Source organism: Bos taurus, chromosome 2, assembly GCF_002263795.3.
Source record: "Bos taurus isolate L1 Dominette 01449 registration number 42190680 breed Hereford chromosome 2, ARS-UCD2.0, whole genome shotgun sequence".
NCBI lineage: Eukaryota > Metazoa > Chordata > Mammalia > Artiodactyla > Bovidae > Bos > Bos taurus.
In genome coordinates, this window is record NC_037329.1 from 120,051,530 (window position 1) to 120,067,792 (window position 16,263).

Genomic DNA, 16,263 nt, shown 5'->3' on the forward strand with positions numbered 1-16,263 from the left:
AGCTGGGTGTATACCCCAGCAGAGCTGAAGGCATCTCTGCCCCCAGACATACAACGTGGACAGAGATGTGCCCGACAGTGCAGGCACGACCACCGCCTACCTGTGTGGGGTCAAGACCAACATGAGGACCATTGGTGTAAGTGCAGCTGCCCGCTTCGACCAGTGCAACACGACACATGGGAATGAGGTCACGTCTGTGATAAACCGGGCCAAGAAAGCAGGTGGGCTTGGGGGTCAGCTTCCTGGCAGGGACAGGCTCAGAGACCTCGATGGCCCACCGTGACCTCTGCCACCCTCAGGGAAGCCCGTGGGAGTGGTGACCACCACCAGGGTGCAGCAGGCCTCCCCAGCCGGGGCCTACGCGCACACGGTGAACCGAAACTGGTATTCTGATGCTCAAATGCCTGCCCAGGCCAAGAGGGAGGGCTGCCAGGACATCGCTAAACAGCTGGTCTACAACATGGACATTGATGTGAGTTGTGACATGAGGGGCTAAGGGCGGGGCTGGGAAGAGATGGTGGAACACATGTCCCAGTCCCAGGCAACCCACAGTCTGGGGTCTTGCAGAGTCTCTGTGTGTTTGCCAGAATGGGGGAAGGTAACCATGTAGGAGGTACAGGTGGGGACAGGTCATCCCACAGACCTGGTGGATAGAGTTAGGGGCTGTGTGAAGGCAGAGCCAAGGGCCAGCCCCAAACCCACCTGCCCTAACCTCTGGCCCCAGGTGATCCTGGGTGGAGGCTGAAAGTACATGTTTCCTGAGAGGACCCCAGACCCTGAATACCCAGAATATAGCAGAGAGAACGGAGTCCGGAAGGACAAGTGGAATCTGGTGCAGGAGTGGCAGGCCAAGCACCAGGTGATGGGGGCTCACGGGTGCGGGGGGTACAGCAGGGCTGGGCCTGGCGTGTCGGGCTATGGGCTGAGGCCTGGTTCTGCCCTCCCAGGGAGCCCAGTATGTGTGGAACCGCACGGTGCTCCTTTAGGCGGCCAGTGACTCCAGTGTAACACACCTCATGGGTAACCCCACCCACCCCCACTGTCCTCCCCAGGAAGGGTGCCACGGGCCCCCCACACCCATCCCCAGCTTGCAGGTCACCACTGGTCCCATTTCCCACAGGCCTCTTTGAGCCAGGAGACATGGCCTATAACATCGACCGAGACACCACCAAGGAGCCATCCCTGGAGGAGATGACGGAGGCGGCCCTGCGAGTGTTGAGCAGAAACCCTCCGGGCTTCTTCCTCTTCGTGGAGGGTGAGCGGCAGCTCCTTGTGGATCAAGGGGAAAGGGGCAGCACTCAGGGTCGGCTTGGCATCACCCATCTTTCACGACCTTCTTGCAGGAGGCCGCATTGACCATGGACATCATGCAAACATAGCTTATTGGGCGCTGACCGAGGCGGTCATGTTTGATAATGCCATTGCCAAGGCTAACGAGCTCACCAGTGAAGCAGACACACTGACCCTTGTCACCGCCGACCACTCCCATGTCTTCACTTTTGGTGGCTACCCACTTCATGGGACCTCCATTTTCGGTAATCCCATGGACACTGGTAGGTCCTTGCCCAAAATTACCTGGCACAATGTGCTCTGAGCCAGTCCCCTTATCTGCCAAGTGGGGGAATATTAATACCAACTGCTCTTCTGAGCTCTGGTGAGGATTAAGTCAGTGAGCAGGCAAGAAGTGCTTGGGCTCAGCAACAGAGGAGGCGCCCCAAAGACTGGGGTCAGTGTGATCACGGGGTCCCCTCCACCCTGCAGGGCTGGCTGATAGCAAGGCCAATGTCGGTGGATCCTACACCTCCCTCCTTTATGGAAATGGCCCTGGACTCCAACTGTACTGGGGCTTACAACCTGATGTGGATGAAACCGAGAGCAGTGGGTGCACTGGGTGGGCCCTGGGGGTGCAGGGGATGGCAAGAGGGGAGAACTCAGGCCTGGAGCTCAGGCGAGGTCATGGCCACCTCCTTCCCACCCTGAATCCCCTCCCTCCTGCCAGTGGACCCCAACTACAAGCAACAAGCCGCAGTGCCCCTATGGAGCGAGACCCACGCCGGTGAGGACGTGGCAGTGTTTGCACGAGGCCCGTGGGCACACCTGGTGCACAGCGTGCAGGAGCAGACCTTCGTGGCGCATGTCATGGCCTTTGCTGCCTGCGTGGAGCCCTACACCATGGACTGCCGTCCTCAGCCCCCCCGCAGCCCCACGGACACTGCCCACCAGGTTGCCTGCCCATCCTTACTGGCACTGCTGGTTGGGGTCCTGCTGCGGCTGCTGGTGCCTGCCTTGCACTGACCCCCCCACCGGCCCGGGCCTAGGGGTCTCCTGATCCCCTGCTTGGAATCTTCAGTGGACCCGAACCACCTGGAAGCTGAGGTTTGACTTTCCTGTAATACCCACAGTCCTCAGTGCCCCCATCTCAGTGGCCTCACATTTTGTGCAGATCCGCTCCAGACCCCAGGAAAGACCAGGGCTCAGACCACCCAGTATTTTCTGACCTAAGAGCCCTGCCTGAGGACCAGGCTGGCACCAGTGGTGTCCCCCAGGGGGCCAGGACCTACCAGACCCGAAGTGGGGGCTTCTGGGAGGTGCAGCTTTTGGTTGCATGGCTTCCGGGGAGCTATTGCTTCCGGGGAGCTGTGGCTCCCTGTCCTCCTGGAACCTAATCTGTGGGCACCTGGCCGGCCAAGGAGGTGTCTGGGGCCAGGACAGTCTTGGGGCCCTTGACACAGAATCCTCAGCAGCCCCTCCTAGAAACCCAGCGGTACCATTACAGAGAGTAGACAGTGACACAGAGAAGAAGACACTCATCCCAGGTCCCTCAGCTGCTGTGAGGGTGGCCCCCCGGTGCCCCTTCCAGGCTGGGGCATCCCAGGAGAAGCGGGGAAGCTGGGGGTGGGGACACAGGCCCCGTCCTCCTGGGAGGGAGGAAGCAGCCCTCAAATAAACTGTACTAAGTGTGATACAGGAGTGATACGCGTGGGAAGAAAAGCCCTTAGATGGGGGCACAGAGTGTGTGTCTGTGTGTGGGTATGTGGGGTTGTGATTCACGTCAGGAGGTCAGGGAGGGGCTGATGAAGGGCTGACACTGAGCAAAGACCAAAGGTGGTGAGGGCAGGAGCAACGCAGAAAGACAGCGGTGCAGGGGCCCCGAGGGGGTCAGCAGGGCCAGGTGAGGCCAGCGGCTGGACCAAATTGCAGTTTTCCCCTCCCCCTAAAGCCAGGCTTTCACCTTCTCTGAAAACAGAGAGACAGTCTCCAGCCCCAGTGCTCATCCTTCCTACCTCCCTGCCTGATGCCCATGTGGTCATCTGGTGGCTCGTCACCTCCTTGGTCCCATGAGGTCGACGAGATGTGGCCCTCAAGAAAAAGGCCTTCCCTGGCAGCTCAGCTGGTAAAGAATCCTCCTGCAATGTGGGAAACCAGGGTTTGATCCCTGGGTTGGGAAGATCCCCTGGAGAAGGGAAAGGCTATTCACTCCAGGATTCTGGCCTGGAGAAGTCCATGGACTGTATAGCCCATGGGGTTGCAAAGAGTCAGACACGACTGAGTGGCTTTCACTACTTTCACTATAAGCTTGTGTTTGCTTCTTGCATGCCAGTTCCTGTGGGGACATTCATACCACTCCTACGGGGCTGGTGGGAGACAGAAATGAGAGGTGGACATGCGGGTCCAAGGAGCACTTGCCCTAGAAAGACAGCCTCCATTTCTGCAAAGTTTGGGGAAGGAGTGGGTTGGTTCCAGATCTTCAAAGCCTTTCTGTTCCCAGCTGCTGCCCTACTCTCATCTGAGTGGCAGGACTGTCACTACGTCTCCAGGGGAACATCCTGAGATTCAGAGGGCAGGAAGAGGGCAGAAGGCATTCCCTCCCCACCCCCATGGATGCCCTGGTGCTGCAAGGAGCTCAGCATTGTCCCCTGCTGACAGTGCCTACAGTGGGGGCTGAGACATGGCCCAGAGAGCCCAGGGTGGCAAATGTGGAAAATGATAGAGGGTGCTGAGCTCCGGCTGAGACCCCACAGGACAAGGCCTTCTTCCCAGAGAACAGGGAGACTGGAACAACTATCCCACACAGAGCAGGCTCCATGGAGCTGGCCTGGCCTCCCAGGCATCCATAACCCCAGAGTACAAGACCGGAGGTGTTATCTCTTATTGCAGAGCAGAAGCCATGCTGCCTGCTGCCTGGTTATCCCTGGGCCCCAGGGGAGGGAGTGTAACAGGCTCTCATCTCACTCAGGTGACTCAGGCCCAGAGTAGGGAGCCAGGTGCCCTGGTAGGAACTTGAACAAACACCCTTTGTTTACTGCAAGTGACACGTGGTTTGTATTTGGTCTTCAGTCCCACTCAGGCACAGGAGAAAATTCCTAAGAAACTGAGAAGGATCACAGCTCCTGATCACTTAATGTCATTATAAGAATAATATTCAAAGAAACTTTAGGGACTTCCCTGGTGGTCCAGTGGCTAAGAATCCTTCTGCCAAGGCAGGGAACCTGGATTCAATCTCTCATCCAGGAAGTTCCCACATGCTGCATGGCAACCAAGTCCTAGTCCCACAACGACTGAGCCAGCTCTTGAGAGCCTGTGCTCTGCAACAGGGAGGAGTCACCACAATGAGAAGCCATCCCACTGCAACTAGAAAGGAGTCCCTGATCACGGCAACCACAGAAAGTCCATGCTCAGCAACAAAGATCCAGGGCAGCCAGAGTAAATAAATACTCCATACCTATCAGAATGACTAAAATTAAAAACAGTGGCAACACCAAGTGGTGTGAACAGAGAAAAACTGACTTCCTCATACATTGCAAGTAGGAATGCAAAGTTGTGCAGCCAGTCGACAAAACAGTTTGGCAGGTTTTTTTTTTTTTTTTCCAGGGAAGGTGTTGGGGGGAGGTGAGATCCTAAAAAAAAAAAAAAAACAGCTACACACACAGCAACCATATGACCTAGCAATTGCACTCTTGAGCATATACCCAAAAAAATGCAATGAAATGGAATGCTCATACCTGTAAGTGAAGATTTGTGCTGTTTTTCTTTTTTCTCTCTCCTTTGGCATTCTTGCACAATTTGCAAGATCTTAGTTCCCTGACCAGGAATTGAACCCAGGCCCACAATAGCAAAAACATCCATCCCTAACCCCGGGACCTCCAGGGAATTCCCACAGCAGCTTTATTTACAACAGCCAAACCTGGAATCCGCCCAGAGGTCCTTCCACATGTAAATGGTTAAACACGGCCTAGGGTCCACTCAACCCCATATACAAGGTGTCAACTACTGAGCCTTGTTCCACTAAATCCCCAAAGAATTAGGCTGAGACTTAGGAATTAGGAAAAAAAAGACCATTCCCAAAGATTGGGCAATTCCATTCCTGTAACTTATTTGAAATGACAGGGTTTTATTTATTTTTTGGTTGCACCATGTAGCATGCAGGATCTTACTTAGTTCAAAGGCCAGGTATGGAACATCCACCGCTGGCAGTGGAAGTGTGGAGTCTTAACCAGTGGACCAAGAGGGAGTCCCTAAAATGACATTTTAGGAGCACAGGAAGCTGTTAAGGACAGAGGGCAGCATGGTTATAAAGGGCCCTGGGGGTTGGAGCTGTTCAGTGTCCTGATTCTGGTGTGTTTACATGAACCCACACATGTGACAGATGGTACAGAATCCACACAAACGCAAGTAAGTGCAGGTAAAACGGCTGGCCCTGAACAGAAATGTGAAAATCTGTGAGTTATACCATCAGAGAAGATTGGAGAAAGCATGCAAGGGATGTCTATATTGCTTCTTAAAACCACGTGTGAATCTACAGTCATTTCATGTCAAAAACTCACATTTAACAAAGGGACAGGGAATATACTGGACTGAAGACGAATCTTGGAGTAACAAAAATTTAAGCTATGGACTGATCAAAAGAATCAATCAATTAATTAAGGGCCTGCCCAGGAGTTAGTTCCTCCTGAGCTTTAGCCAAAAAATTTCTGAGCACAGGACTATGAGGGGGACAGAGGCAGCTGTGGGATGGGGGACAGAGGCAGCAATGATGCCCCCCACCCCCAGCAGGCAGGTCCTCTAAAGCAGGGGTCTCCAACCTTTTAGGCACCAGGGACCAGTTTCCTGGAAGATAAACTTTCCACAAACTAGAAAGAAGGGGGATGGTTTCAGGATGATTCAAGTGCATTACATTTTATTGTGCTCTTTATTTCTTATCAAATTCCACCACTGACCTAATGGGAGGTACCAGTCCTCAGTCTGGAAGGGTTTGGGACCCCTGCTCTAGAGGGTAAGTAGAGGATACCCTGGGTCAGCGTGCTGAATGAGTGAACAGCAGGTCAAGGGAGGAGGAGCCCAGAGGCTCTGCCTGAGGGGAGGGCACGCTGGGCAGGGGACTACCAAGGTCCCCTGGGGTGGGCAGGGCTTGTAGGACGGAATTTTTTCTTTGGAAAAGAAATTTTTTTTGGACACGTACACATTTCTGTATTTATTTGCCTGCATGCTAAGTCCCTTTAGTGGTGTCCAACTCTTTGCAACCATATGAACCATAGCCCGCTTCCCACCTCCCCCAGGCTCCTCTTTCCCTGGGATCTCCAGGCAAAAAATACAGGAGGGGGTTGCTATTTCCTCCTCCAGGGGGTCTTCCTGATCCAAGGATCGGACTCGTGTCTCTTAGGTCTCCTGCATTGGCAAGTGGGTTCTTTACCACTAGCACCACCTGGGAATCCCGTATTTATTTGTATATTATAGGCTGTGCTGTGTCTTCCTTGCTGCACACAGGCTGTCTCTAGTTGCAGGGAGTGGGGCCTACTCTTTAGTTGCGGTGCACAGGCTTCTCATTGCAGTGACTTCTCTTCTTGCAGATCACAGGCTGTAGTGGAGCAAGCTCCAGTAATGACTTGCCGGCTTTAGCGTGGGAAAGCGTCAGAAATTGCATCACTGGGATGAATTGTTTGGGGCTCCAAGGCTTTAGAGGGGCAAGCCTCAGTAATTGTGGAGCACAGCCTAAGTAGTTGTGACTCATAGGCACTAGAGTACAGGCTTAGTAGCTGTCTCGCCCAGGTTTAGTTGCTCCAGGGCACGTGGAATCTTCCCGGATCATGGATCGAACCCGCGTCCCGGGCACTGGCAGGCGGGTGGATGTTACCAACTGTGCCACCAGGCAAGTCCAAAAAAAATTTCTGATTTAAAAAAAAAAAAAAGTAAATTTCACCATCTTGGGACTTAACCTGTGGTCCAGGGGTTAAGATTCTCCACTTCCACCACTTAGGGCAGGTTCCATCCTTTCTGGAGAAACTAAGATCCTGAATGTCTGGCTATGCAGGAAAAAAATGAAAACTTAAAAAGGGAGAAAAAAGTTATCTTCTTCACCATTCTTATGACCCAGTTCAGTAGTGCTGTCTATTCATATAGTTGGCCACAGATCTCCAGAACTTTTTCATCTTGAAAACTGAAAGTCTGTATCCGTTAAACAAGTCCCCAGTCCCCTCCTCCCAGTTCCGGGAGGCCACCATCCAACTTTCTGTTTCTATGCATTTGACTACTAGAGCTACCTAGTGAAGTAGAATCACATAGCATTTGTCTTTTTTGTGAGTGTTTTTTTTTCACTGAGCATCATGTCTACAAGGTTCATTCATGGTGTAGAAAGTGTCAGACTCCTTCCTTTCTAAGGTTGCGTAATACTCCATTGTATAACTGTATCACACTTTGTTGATCCATTTGTCTGCTGTGGATGGTTGAGGATGCCTGCACCTCTTGGTTACTGTGAATAATGCTGCTACAAACATGGGTGTGCAAATACCTCTTCCAGATCCTGCTTTCAATTCTTGAGGATACACAGCCAGAATTGGGATTGCCAGATGGGAGGAATGCTTTTGAACCTAACCTGGGGTTACTGAAACCTCTTAGCTCCTTATGATGAGCTACACTTGTGAGTGTGTGAATGACCTGTGGAGAGAATAGACTCACCCCTGCCTTCCATTTATCTGTCTAAAGAAGAGGAGGTCAATGTCATGTACTGAGCACTGGACCCACCCCTGCTGGCCCTTTACAGGCACCTAACACACTAACTTTTGACTGTGTGGATCACAAAAAACTGTGGAAAATTCTTCAAGAGATGGGAATACCAGACCACCTGACCTGCCTCTTGAGAAACCTGTATGCAGGTCAGGAAGCAACAGTTAGAACTGGACATGGAACAACAGACTGGTTCCAAATAGGAAAAGGAGTATGTCAAGGCTGTATATTGTCACCCTGTTTATTTAACTTATATGCAGAGTACATCATGAGAAATGCTGAACTGGAAGAAACACAAGCTGGAATCAAGATTGCTGGGAGAAATATCAGTAACCTCAGATATGCAGATGACACCACCCTTATGGCAGAAAGTGAAGAGGAACTCAAAAGCCTCTTGATGAAAGTGAAAGAGGAGAGTGAAAAAGTTGGGTTAAAGCTCAACATTCAGAAAACGAAGATCATGGCATCCGGTCCCATCACTTCTTGGGAAATAGATGGGGAAAGAGTGGAAACAGTGTCAGACTTTATTTTTCTGGGCTCCAAAATCACTGCAGATGGTGACTGCAGCCATGAAATTAAAAGACGCTTACTCCTTGGGAGGAAAGTTATAACCAACCTAGATAGCATATTCAAAAGCAGAGACATTACTTTGCCAACAAAGGTTCATCTAGTCAAGGCTATGGTTTTTCCTATGGTCATGTATGGATGTGAGAGTTGGACTATAAAGAAGGCTGAGCGCCGAAGAATTGATGCTTTTGAACTGTGGTGTTGGAGAAGACTCTTGAGAGTCCCTTGGACTGCAAGGAGATCCAACCAGTCCATTCTGAAGGAGATCAGCCCTGGGATTTCTTTGGAAGGAATGATGCTAAAGCTGAAACTCCAGTACTTTGGCCACCTCATGCGAAGAGTTGACTCATTGGCAAAGACTCTGATGCTGGGAGGGATTTGGGGCAAGAAGAGAAGGGGACGACAGAGGATGAGATGGCTGGATGGCATCACTGACTCGATGGACATGAATCTGAGTGAACTCCGGGAGTTGGTGATGGATAGGGAGGCCTGGCATGCTGCGATTCATGGGGTTGCAAAGAGTCTGACACGACTGAGCGACTGATCTAATCTGATCTGATCTGAACACACTAACAGGGAGAAATATCAGCAACCTCAGATATGCAGATTATACCACCCTTAAGGCAGAAAGCAAAGAGGAACTAAAAAGCCTCTTGATGAAAGTGAAAGAGGAGAGTGAAAAAGCTGGCTTAAAACTCAACATTCAAAAAACGAAGATCATGGCATCTGGTCCCATTGTGAAGTGAAGTTGCTCAGTCGTGTCTGACTCTTTGTGACCCCATGGACTGTAGCCTGCCAGGCTCCTCCATTCATGGGATTTTCCAGGCAAGAATATAGGAGTGGGTTGCCATTTCCTTCTGGTCCCATTACTTCAAGGCAAATAGATGGGGAAACAATGGAAATAGTGACAGACTTTATTTTCTTGGGCTCCAAGATAACTTCAGATGGTGACTGCAGTCATGAAATTAAAAGACACTTGCTCCTTGGAAGAAAAGCTATGACTAACCTAGACAGCATATTAAAGGCAGAGGTATTACTTTACTGACAAAGGTCTGTCCAGTCAAAGCTATGGTTTTTCCAGTAGTCATGTATGGATGTGAGAGTTGGACCATAAAGAAAGCTGAGTACCGAAGAAATGATCCTTTTGAGCTTTGGTATTGGAGAAGACTCTTGAGAGTCCCTTGGACTGCAAGGAGATCAAACCAGTCAATCCTAAAGGAAATCAGTCCTGTATATTCATTGGAAGGACTGATGCTGAAGCCAAAACTCCAGTACTTTGCCACCTGATGTGAAGAACTGACTCATTGAAAAAGACCCTGATGCTGGGAAAGATTGAAGGCAGGAGAAGGGGATGACAGAGGACGAGATTGTTGGATGGCATCGCTGACTTGATGGACATGAGTTTGGGCAAACTCAGGGAGTCAGTGATGGCCAGCATGCTGCAGTCCATGGGGTGGCAAAGAGTTGGACACGACTGAGCAACTGAACTGACTGACTACACACAAACATCAGTGCTCACCCGGTCTGGCCTTCAGTAATTAAGACAAAGACAAGGCCCCCGCTCTGCTGTCACCTCCAGCCCCATCCTTCTCCATGGCAGAGGGGCCCCATCTAGCCCAGTGCCCACCCCACCGGTCCAGATCAAGCCTGCTGAGAAGTAGAGTGTCTCTCCGCCTCAGGAAACCAAACCTAGGGCCCCAAGCCCAGGCTCTGTGCTTCCAAGTACACCTCCCTCAGCACCCAGAACCAATGCTGAGGCTCAGAAAATATACATGAGAAGGAAGGAGAGATGGTTCTCCCACAGGACTTGGTGAGCAGAGGGACGGGAGGAGCCTCAGTCAAGACCTTGAAAGTGTTCCTCAGGCCTAAGTCATCTGCACCCTAATCCCCACCCCATCTTGAAGAGACAGCTGGGGACCATCCTATGAGGAATCCTCAGGACTCCTGCTGGCTCAGCCACACCCACCACGTCCCTCTGGCAACAGGTCTCAAAGTCATATGGCAGGTAAGGGACAGGGTGTGGTTACCTGGGGCACTGGGAGGTACACGGAGACTTTTATAGCAGGGATTTAAGCCCGGGCAGCCAGTGCTGCAGCTTGTAACCTGGTGTCCCAGCCTTGCCTGAGACCCGGCCTCCCCAGGTCCCATCCTGACCCTCCACCATCACACAGCCATGCAGGGGGCCTGCGTGATGCTGCTGCTGGGCCTGCAGCTACAGCTCTCCCTCGGCCTTGTCCCAGGTAATCAGGTGACTCCTGGCGCCCTACTCAGAGTGGGTGGCTCCAGGCTGACCTGACCTCCACTCTCCCCTTGAGCAGTTGAGGAAGAAGACCCCGCCTTCTGGAACCGCCAGGCAGCCCAGGCTCTCGATGTGGCTAAGAAGCTGCAGCCCATCCAGACAGCCGCCAAGAATGTCATCCTCTTCTTGGGCGATGGTGAGTGCGCTAGGTCGGTCCACACCCTGTCTCCTCACAACCCTGGAATCCTGGGCTGCCGGCTGACCCAGGCTGGCCCCAGGGACTCAGACCTGACACAGTGTACCCTCAGGGATGGGGGTTTCCACGGTGACAGCTGCTCGGATCCTAAAGGGGCAGATGGCTGGCAAGCCGGGACCTGAGACACCCCTGGCCATGGACCAGTTCCCATACCTGGCTCTGTCCAAAGTAAGGGCCAAGTGGCCTCAGGGTGGTCTACACCAGAGGGGTGGGTGTGGGCCTAGGGAGCAGGGTAGGAGGGAAAGCCCCAGGAGGGCTGGGGGCTGAGATAGGGGCTGGGGGCTGTAAGGATGGGCCCAGGGCCTGGGTCAGGAGCTGGGTGTCTACCCCAGCAGAGCTAAAGGCGTCTCTGCCCCCAGACATACAACGTGGACAGAGATGTACCTGACAGTGCAGGCACGACCACTGCCTACCTGTGTGGGGTCAAGACCAACATGAGGACCATTGGTGTAAGTGCAGCCGCCCGCTTCGACCAGTGCAACACGACACGTGGGAATGAGGTCACGTCTGTGATAAACCGGGCCAAGAAAGCAGGTGGGCTTGGGGGTCAGTTTCTTGGGCAGGGACAGGCTCAGAGACCTTGGTGGCCCACCGTGACCTCTGCCACCCTCAGGGAAGTCAGTGGGAGTGGTGACCACCACCAGGGTGCAGGATGCATCCCCAGCCGGGGCCTACGCGCACACTGTGAATCGAGACTGGTTCTCTGACGCTGACCTGCCTCCCGATGCACAGACGTATGGCTGCCTGGACATCGCCACTCAGCTCGTCTACAACATGGACATTGATGTGCGACATGATGGGCACAGGGCGATGCTGGGCAGAGGGGGTGGAATACACTCTCAATACAGTTCCAGGCAACCCACAGTCCTGGGGTCTCGCAGGGTCTCTGTTGGTGGGGGTGGGGGTCACCCTGTAGAAGTTAACTGGTGGGGACAAACCATCCCACAGACCTGATTGGGGAGGCAGGGACTGTGTGAGGAGGGGTGAGTAAAGGGCCAGCCAGGCCCTGAACCCATCTGCCCTAATCTCTGGTCCCAGGTGATCCTGGGTGGAGGCCGAAAGTACATGTTTCCTGCGGGGACCCCAGACCCTGAATACCCAGATGACAATGGAGTCCGGAAGGACAAGCGGAACCTGGTGCAGGAGTGGCAGGCCAAGTACCAGGTGATGGGGGCTCATGGGTGCGGGGGTACAGCGGGGATGGGCCTGGGGTGTCGGGCTAATGGACTGAGGCCTGGTTCTGCCCTCCCAGGGAGCCCAATATGTGTGGAACCGCACGGAGCTCCTTAAGGCGGCCGATGACTCCAATGTAACACACCTCATGGGTAACGACCCCACCCCACCCACACCTGCCCAGGATGGGTGCCATGGGCCCCCCATCCCCAGCTTGAGGGTCACCATTGGTCCCATTTCCAATAGGCCTCTTTCAGCCAGGAGAAATGGCCTATGAAATCTTCAGAGACCACACCACGGACCCATCCCTGGAAGAGATGACGGAGGCAGCCCTGAGAGTGTTGAGCAGAAACCCTCGGGGCTTCTTCCTCTTCGTGGAGGGTGAGTGGCAGCTCCTTGTGGATCAGAGGGGGAAGGAGCTGCACTCAGGGTGGGTCTGGCATCACTCACCTTCCACATGACTTTCTTGCAGGAGGCCGCATTGACCATGGACATCATGCAAACACAGCTTATTGGGCGCTGAATGAGACAATCATGTTCGACAATGCCATCGCCAAGGCTAGCCAGCTCACCAGTGAAGCAGACACACTGACCCTTGTCACCGCCGACCACTCTCATGTCTTCACTTTCGGTGGCTACCCACTTCGTGGGACCTCCATTTTCGGTAATCCCACAGAGAGTGGCAGGTCCTTGCTCTTAAGTTACCTGGCACAAAGTGTTCTGAACCAGTTCTGCCAATTGGAGTAAAAATAGTAACTGCCCCACTTCACTCTGGTAAGGATTAAACCAGTGAACACACAAGAGGTGCCTCGCTCAGCACACAGGAGGTGTCCCGAAAGCTGGGGTCAGTGTGATAACAGGGTCCCCTCTCCCTTGCAGGGCTGGCCGATGGCAAGGCCAAAGATGGCAAGTCCTACACCTCCCTCCTATATGGCAATGGTCCGGGGTACCGGTTGGACGTGGGCCCACGACCTGATGTGAATGAAAAGGAGAGCAGTGAGTGCAGTGGGTGGGCCCTGGGGAGCAAGGCGGAGGGATGGGAGGAGGGGAAGACCCTACTCCGGAACTCCTGGGAAGTGGAGGTCGCCTCCCTTCCTTCCCTGAACCACCTCTCTCCTCTCAGCGGACCCCGAGTACCAGCAGCAAGCTGCAGTGCCCCTAGACAGCGAGACCCACGCCGGTGAGGACGTGGCAGTGTTTGCACGAGGCCCGTGGGCACACCTGGTGCACGGCGTGCAGGAGCAGACCTTCGTGGCGCATGTCATGGCCTTTGCTGCCTGCGTGGAGCCCTACACCACCGACTGCCACCCTCACCCCCATAGTGGTCCCTCGGACACCGCCCACCAGGCTGCCTGCCCATCCTCACTGGCACTGCTGGCCGGGGCCCTGCTGCTGGTGGTGGTGCCCCCCCTGCACTGAGGCCCACCCACCCGGGTCTCCTCCCCGCCCCCAACCTTGATGGACCCAAAACACCCTGGAGGTTGAGGTCCTGACTTTCCTGTGAGAGCCACAGTCCTCAGTGCCCCAGACCTCAGTGGCCTCAGCTATTTTGAGGAGCTGCCCCATATTCGAGGATATTCCAGGCAGGGCCTCAGACCACCCAGTCTCTTCTCCCCACCCAATAGCCCTGCCTGAGGACCAGGCTGGCACCAGAGGTGTTCCCCACAGCGGACCAGTTCCCCACAGCGGACCAGAGCCTACGAGACCCCCACTGGGGGCTTCCGGGAGGCGTGTCTGCTGATTGCCTGACTTCCAGGAGGCGTGGCTTCCGCGGAGTTGTGGCTTCCGTCCTCCTGGAACCCACTCTGTGGGCACCTCGCTGGCCAAAGAGACATCTGGGGCCAGGAGTGCCAGGCGGCCCTCAACACAGTCTTCAGCAGCCCCTTCTAGGAACCCAGCGGTATCTTTACAGAGAGACAGCGACACAGAGGAGAGGAGACTTGTCCCAGGTCTCAGCTGCTGTGAGGGTGGCCCCGGTGCCCCTGGGAGATCCCAGGAGCAGCGGGAGAGCTGGGGGTGGGGACAGAGGCCCCGCCCTCCTGGGAGGGAGGAAGCAGCCCTCAAATAAACTGTTCCAAGTGTGATGCAGCAGTGATACTTGTGGGAAGAAAAGCCCTTAGCAGGTGGGGCACAGAGTGTGTGTCTGTGTGAGGGGCGTGGTGATTCACATCAGGAAGTCAGCGAGGGGCTGATGAGAGGCTGACACTGAGCAAAGACCAAAGGCGGTGAGGGTGGGAGCAATGCAGGACAGCGGTGCAGGGGCCCCAAGGGGGCCAGCACGGGGACCAGTTGGGAGGAGCAGAGCAGGTAAAGAAGGTCAAAGCTGAGGGAATGGGAGGATGGGGGAGGAGCAGAAACTTCATCCAGAATGTGGGAGAGGAATGGAAGGCTGTGAACATAACATGGACATAACAGGACTGGAAGATTCTAGAAAATATCATGCTGGCTACTGAGAAGGGAGTGACAGAGGATGAGATGGTTGGATGGAATCATCATGTCACTGGACATTAGTCTAAGCAAGCTTGGGGAGGTAGTGAAGGACAGGGAAGCTGTGTTTTTGTTTGAAAGCTGATGGATGGGGTGGGCATGGGGCAGAGGTGGGAGCTGGGGAACCAGAGAGGAAGTACAAGTGAAAGTGAAAGTTTCACATTTCTTCCTTTCTTCTGGCTGTGTTGGGTCTTTGCTGCTAGTGGCCTCTCTCTAGTGGTGAGTGGGGGCTACTGTCTAGCTGAGGTGTGAGGGCTTGTCGTGGTGGCTTCTCTTGTTGCAGAGCACAGGCTCTATGGTGTGTGGGCTTCAGTAACTGCAGTTTGTGGGCTCAGTTGTTCCACAGCATGTGGGATCTTCCCAGACCATAGATTCAATCCCTGTCCCCTGCATTGGCAGTCGGATCCTTAGCCACTGAACCACAAGGGAAGTCCCTAATATTTCTGAGCTCTAAAAACATTCCAGAGCAACCGCTCCAAAAAACCTACACTGATTGCGTATGTAACTTATCCTAAGTATTTCAAAGAATTTAAAAGGGTGAAAACAGCCATATTTTCCAATAAATTCTACACAGAAATTTTACAAATTTCTTTGTACATTTCCAAAGTTGCAAGAAAGCCTTTTGCCTTCACTAGAAATGTTAATATAACTGAGTATGCTTCCTTATTTACTAAACTTTTGATTTAGCAGTGTAAAACATCGATTTGAAGGCCAGGCTCTCAGGGCTATTTACTGAAACTCTGGGTTGTTGTTTAGTCACTCAGTCATGTCTGACTCTTTGTGGCCCCATGGACTGTAGCCTACCAGGTTCCTCCGTCCATGGGATTCTCCAGGCAAGAATACTGGAGTGGGTTGCCATTTCCTTCTCCAGGGGATCTTCCCAACCCAGGAATCGAACCCAGGTCTCCCACGTTGCAGACAGACCCTTTAACCTCTGAGCCACCAGGGAAGTTATGAAACATTTATGTTTCATGAATGTGTTCAAAACCCAAGGGAACTCTGCATTTTCAAGCCACAGGTTTTAAAAGCAAATTATTCTGGAATTCATGGTGATCTCTGCACAGCTTTGAATATCCCAACAACCACTGAACTGTACACTTGAAAAGGGTGAATTTTGTGGTATATAAATTTTACCTAAATGTTAAAAAGTTTCGTTTCCAAGTTTTTTCTAAATATGTAGGCATAAGGGATTTTATTAGCCAAACACCGTGTTGACCACAAGATCATGGACACATTCTCAAGCATCAGTTTGTTAAAAGTCTTGACCTTGACGAGGCAGATGCAGGGGAAGTATGCTTTTCCAAATTTTATTGGGTGCTCAAGATGGACAGTGCTTGTCACCTCAAGAACTCTCAGCACATGGGTCTTTAAGAAAGGAAAGGAGTCAGGAAGAAAGAAGGCAGGAGGACTCACGCCAGGCCCCTTCAGTACCTTGCCAATAACATGGCTCATAATGTGGGGCTGATCTGGAACATTCTCATGGTCACCCCCAATATCATTACCAAGTATCTATTATAAAGCTTCTCCTTGACTCAGACAA

The 16,263-nt window shown here is 53.0% G+C and overlaps 1 protein-coding gene across 1 annotated transcript; it reads left to right on the plus strand.

Moving 5' to 3' along the window:
- The first annotated feature begins 10,566 nt into the window (after positions 1-10,566).
- Positions 10,567-14,300, plus strand: LOC528262 (intestinal-type alkaline phosphatase). Its single transcript, XM_002685602.6, has 12 exons — positions 10,567-10,573; positions 10,710-10,808; positions 10,887-11,003; positions 11,116-11,231; positions 11,423-11,597; positions 11,677-11,849; positions 12,102-12,227; positions 12,316-12,388; positions 12,483-12,617; positions 12,709-12,900; positions 13,116-13,232; positions 13,360-14,300. Exons 1-12 carry the CDS (start codon positions 10,567-10,569, stop codon positions 13,653-13,655), a joined length of 1,626 nt encoding a protein of 541 aa, XP_002685648.2. The 3' UTR covers positions 13,656-14,300.
- Positions 14,301-16,263: the final 1,963 nt, after the last annotated feature.

Bases quoted from the DNA above. Each gene is read 5' to 3' on its own strand.
- LOC528262 (XM_002685602.6), top strand. The intron at 11,598-11,676 runs GTGGGCTTGGGG...TGCCACCCTCAG, and splicing joins AAACCGGGCCAAGAAAGCAG to GGAAGTCAGTGGGAGTGGTG. The intron at 11,850-12,101 runs GTGCGACATGAT...CTCTGGTCCCAG, and splicing joins TCTACAACATGGACATTGAT to GTGATCCTGGGTGGAGGCCG.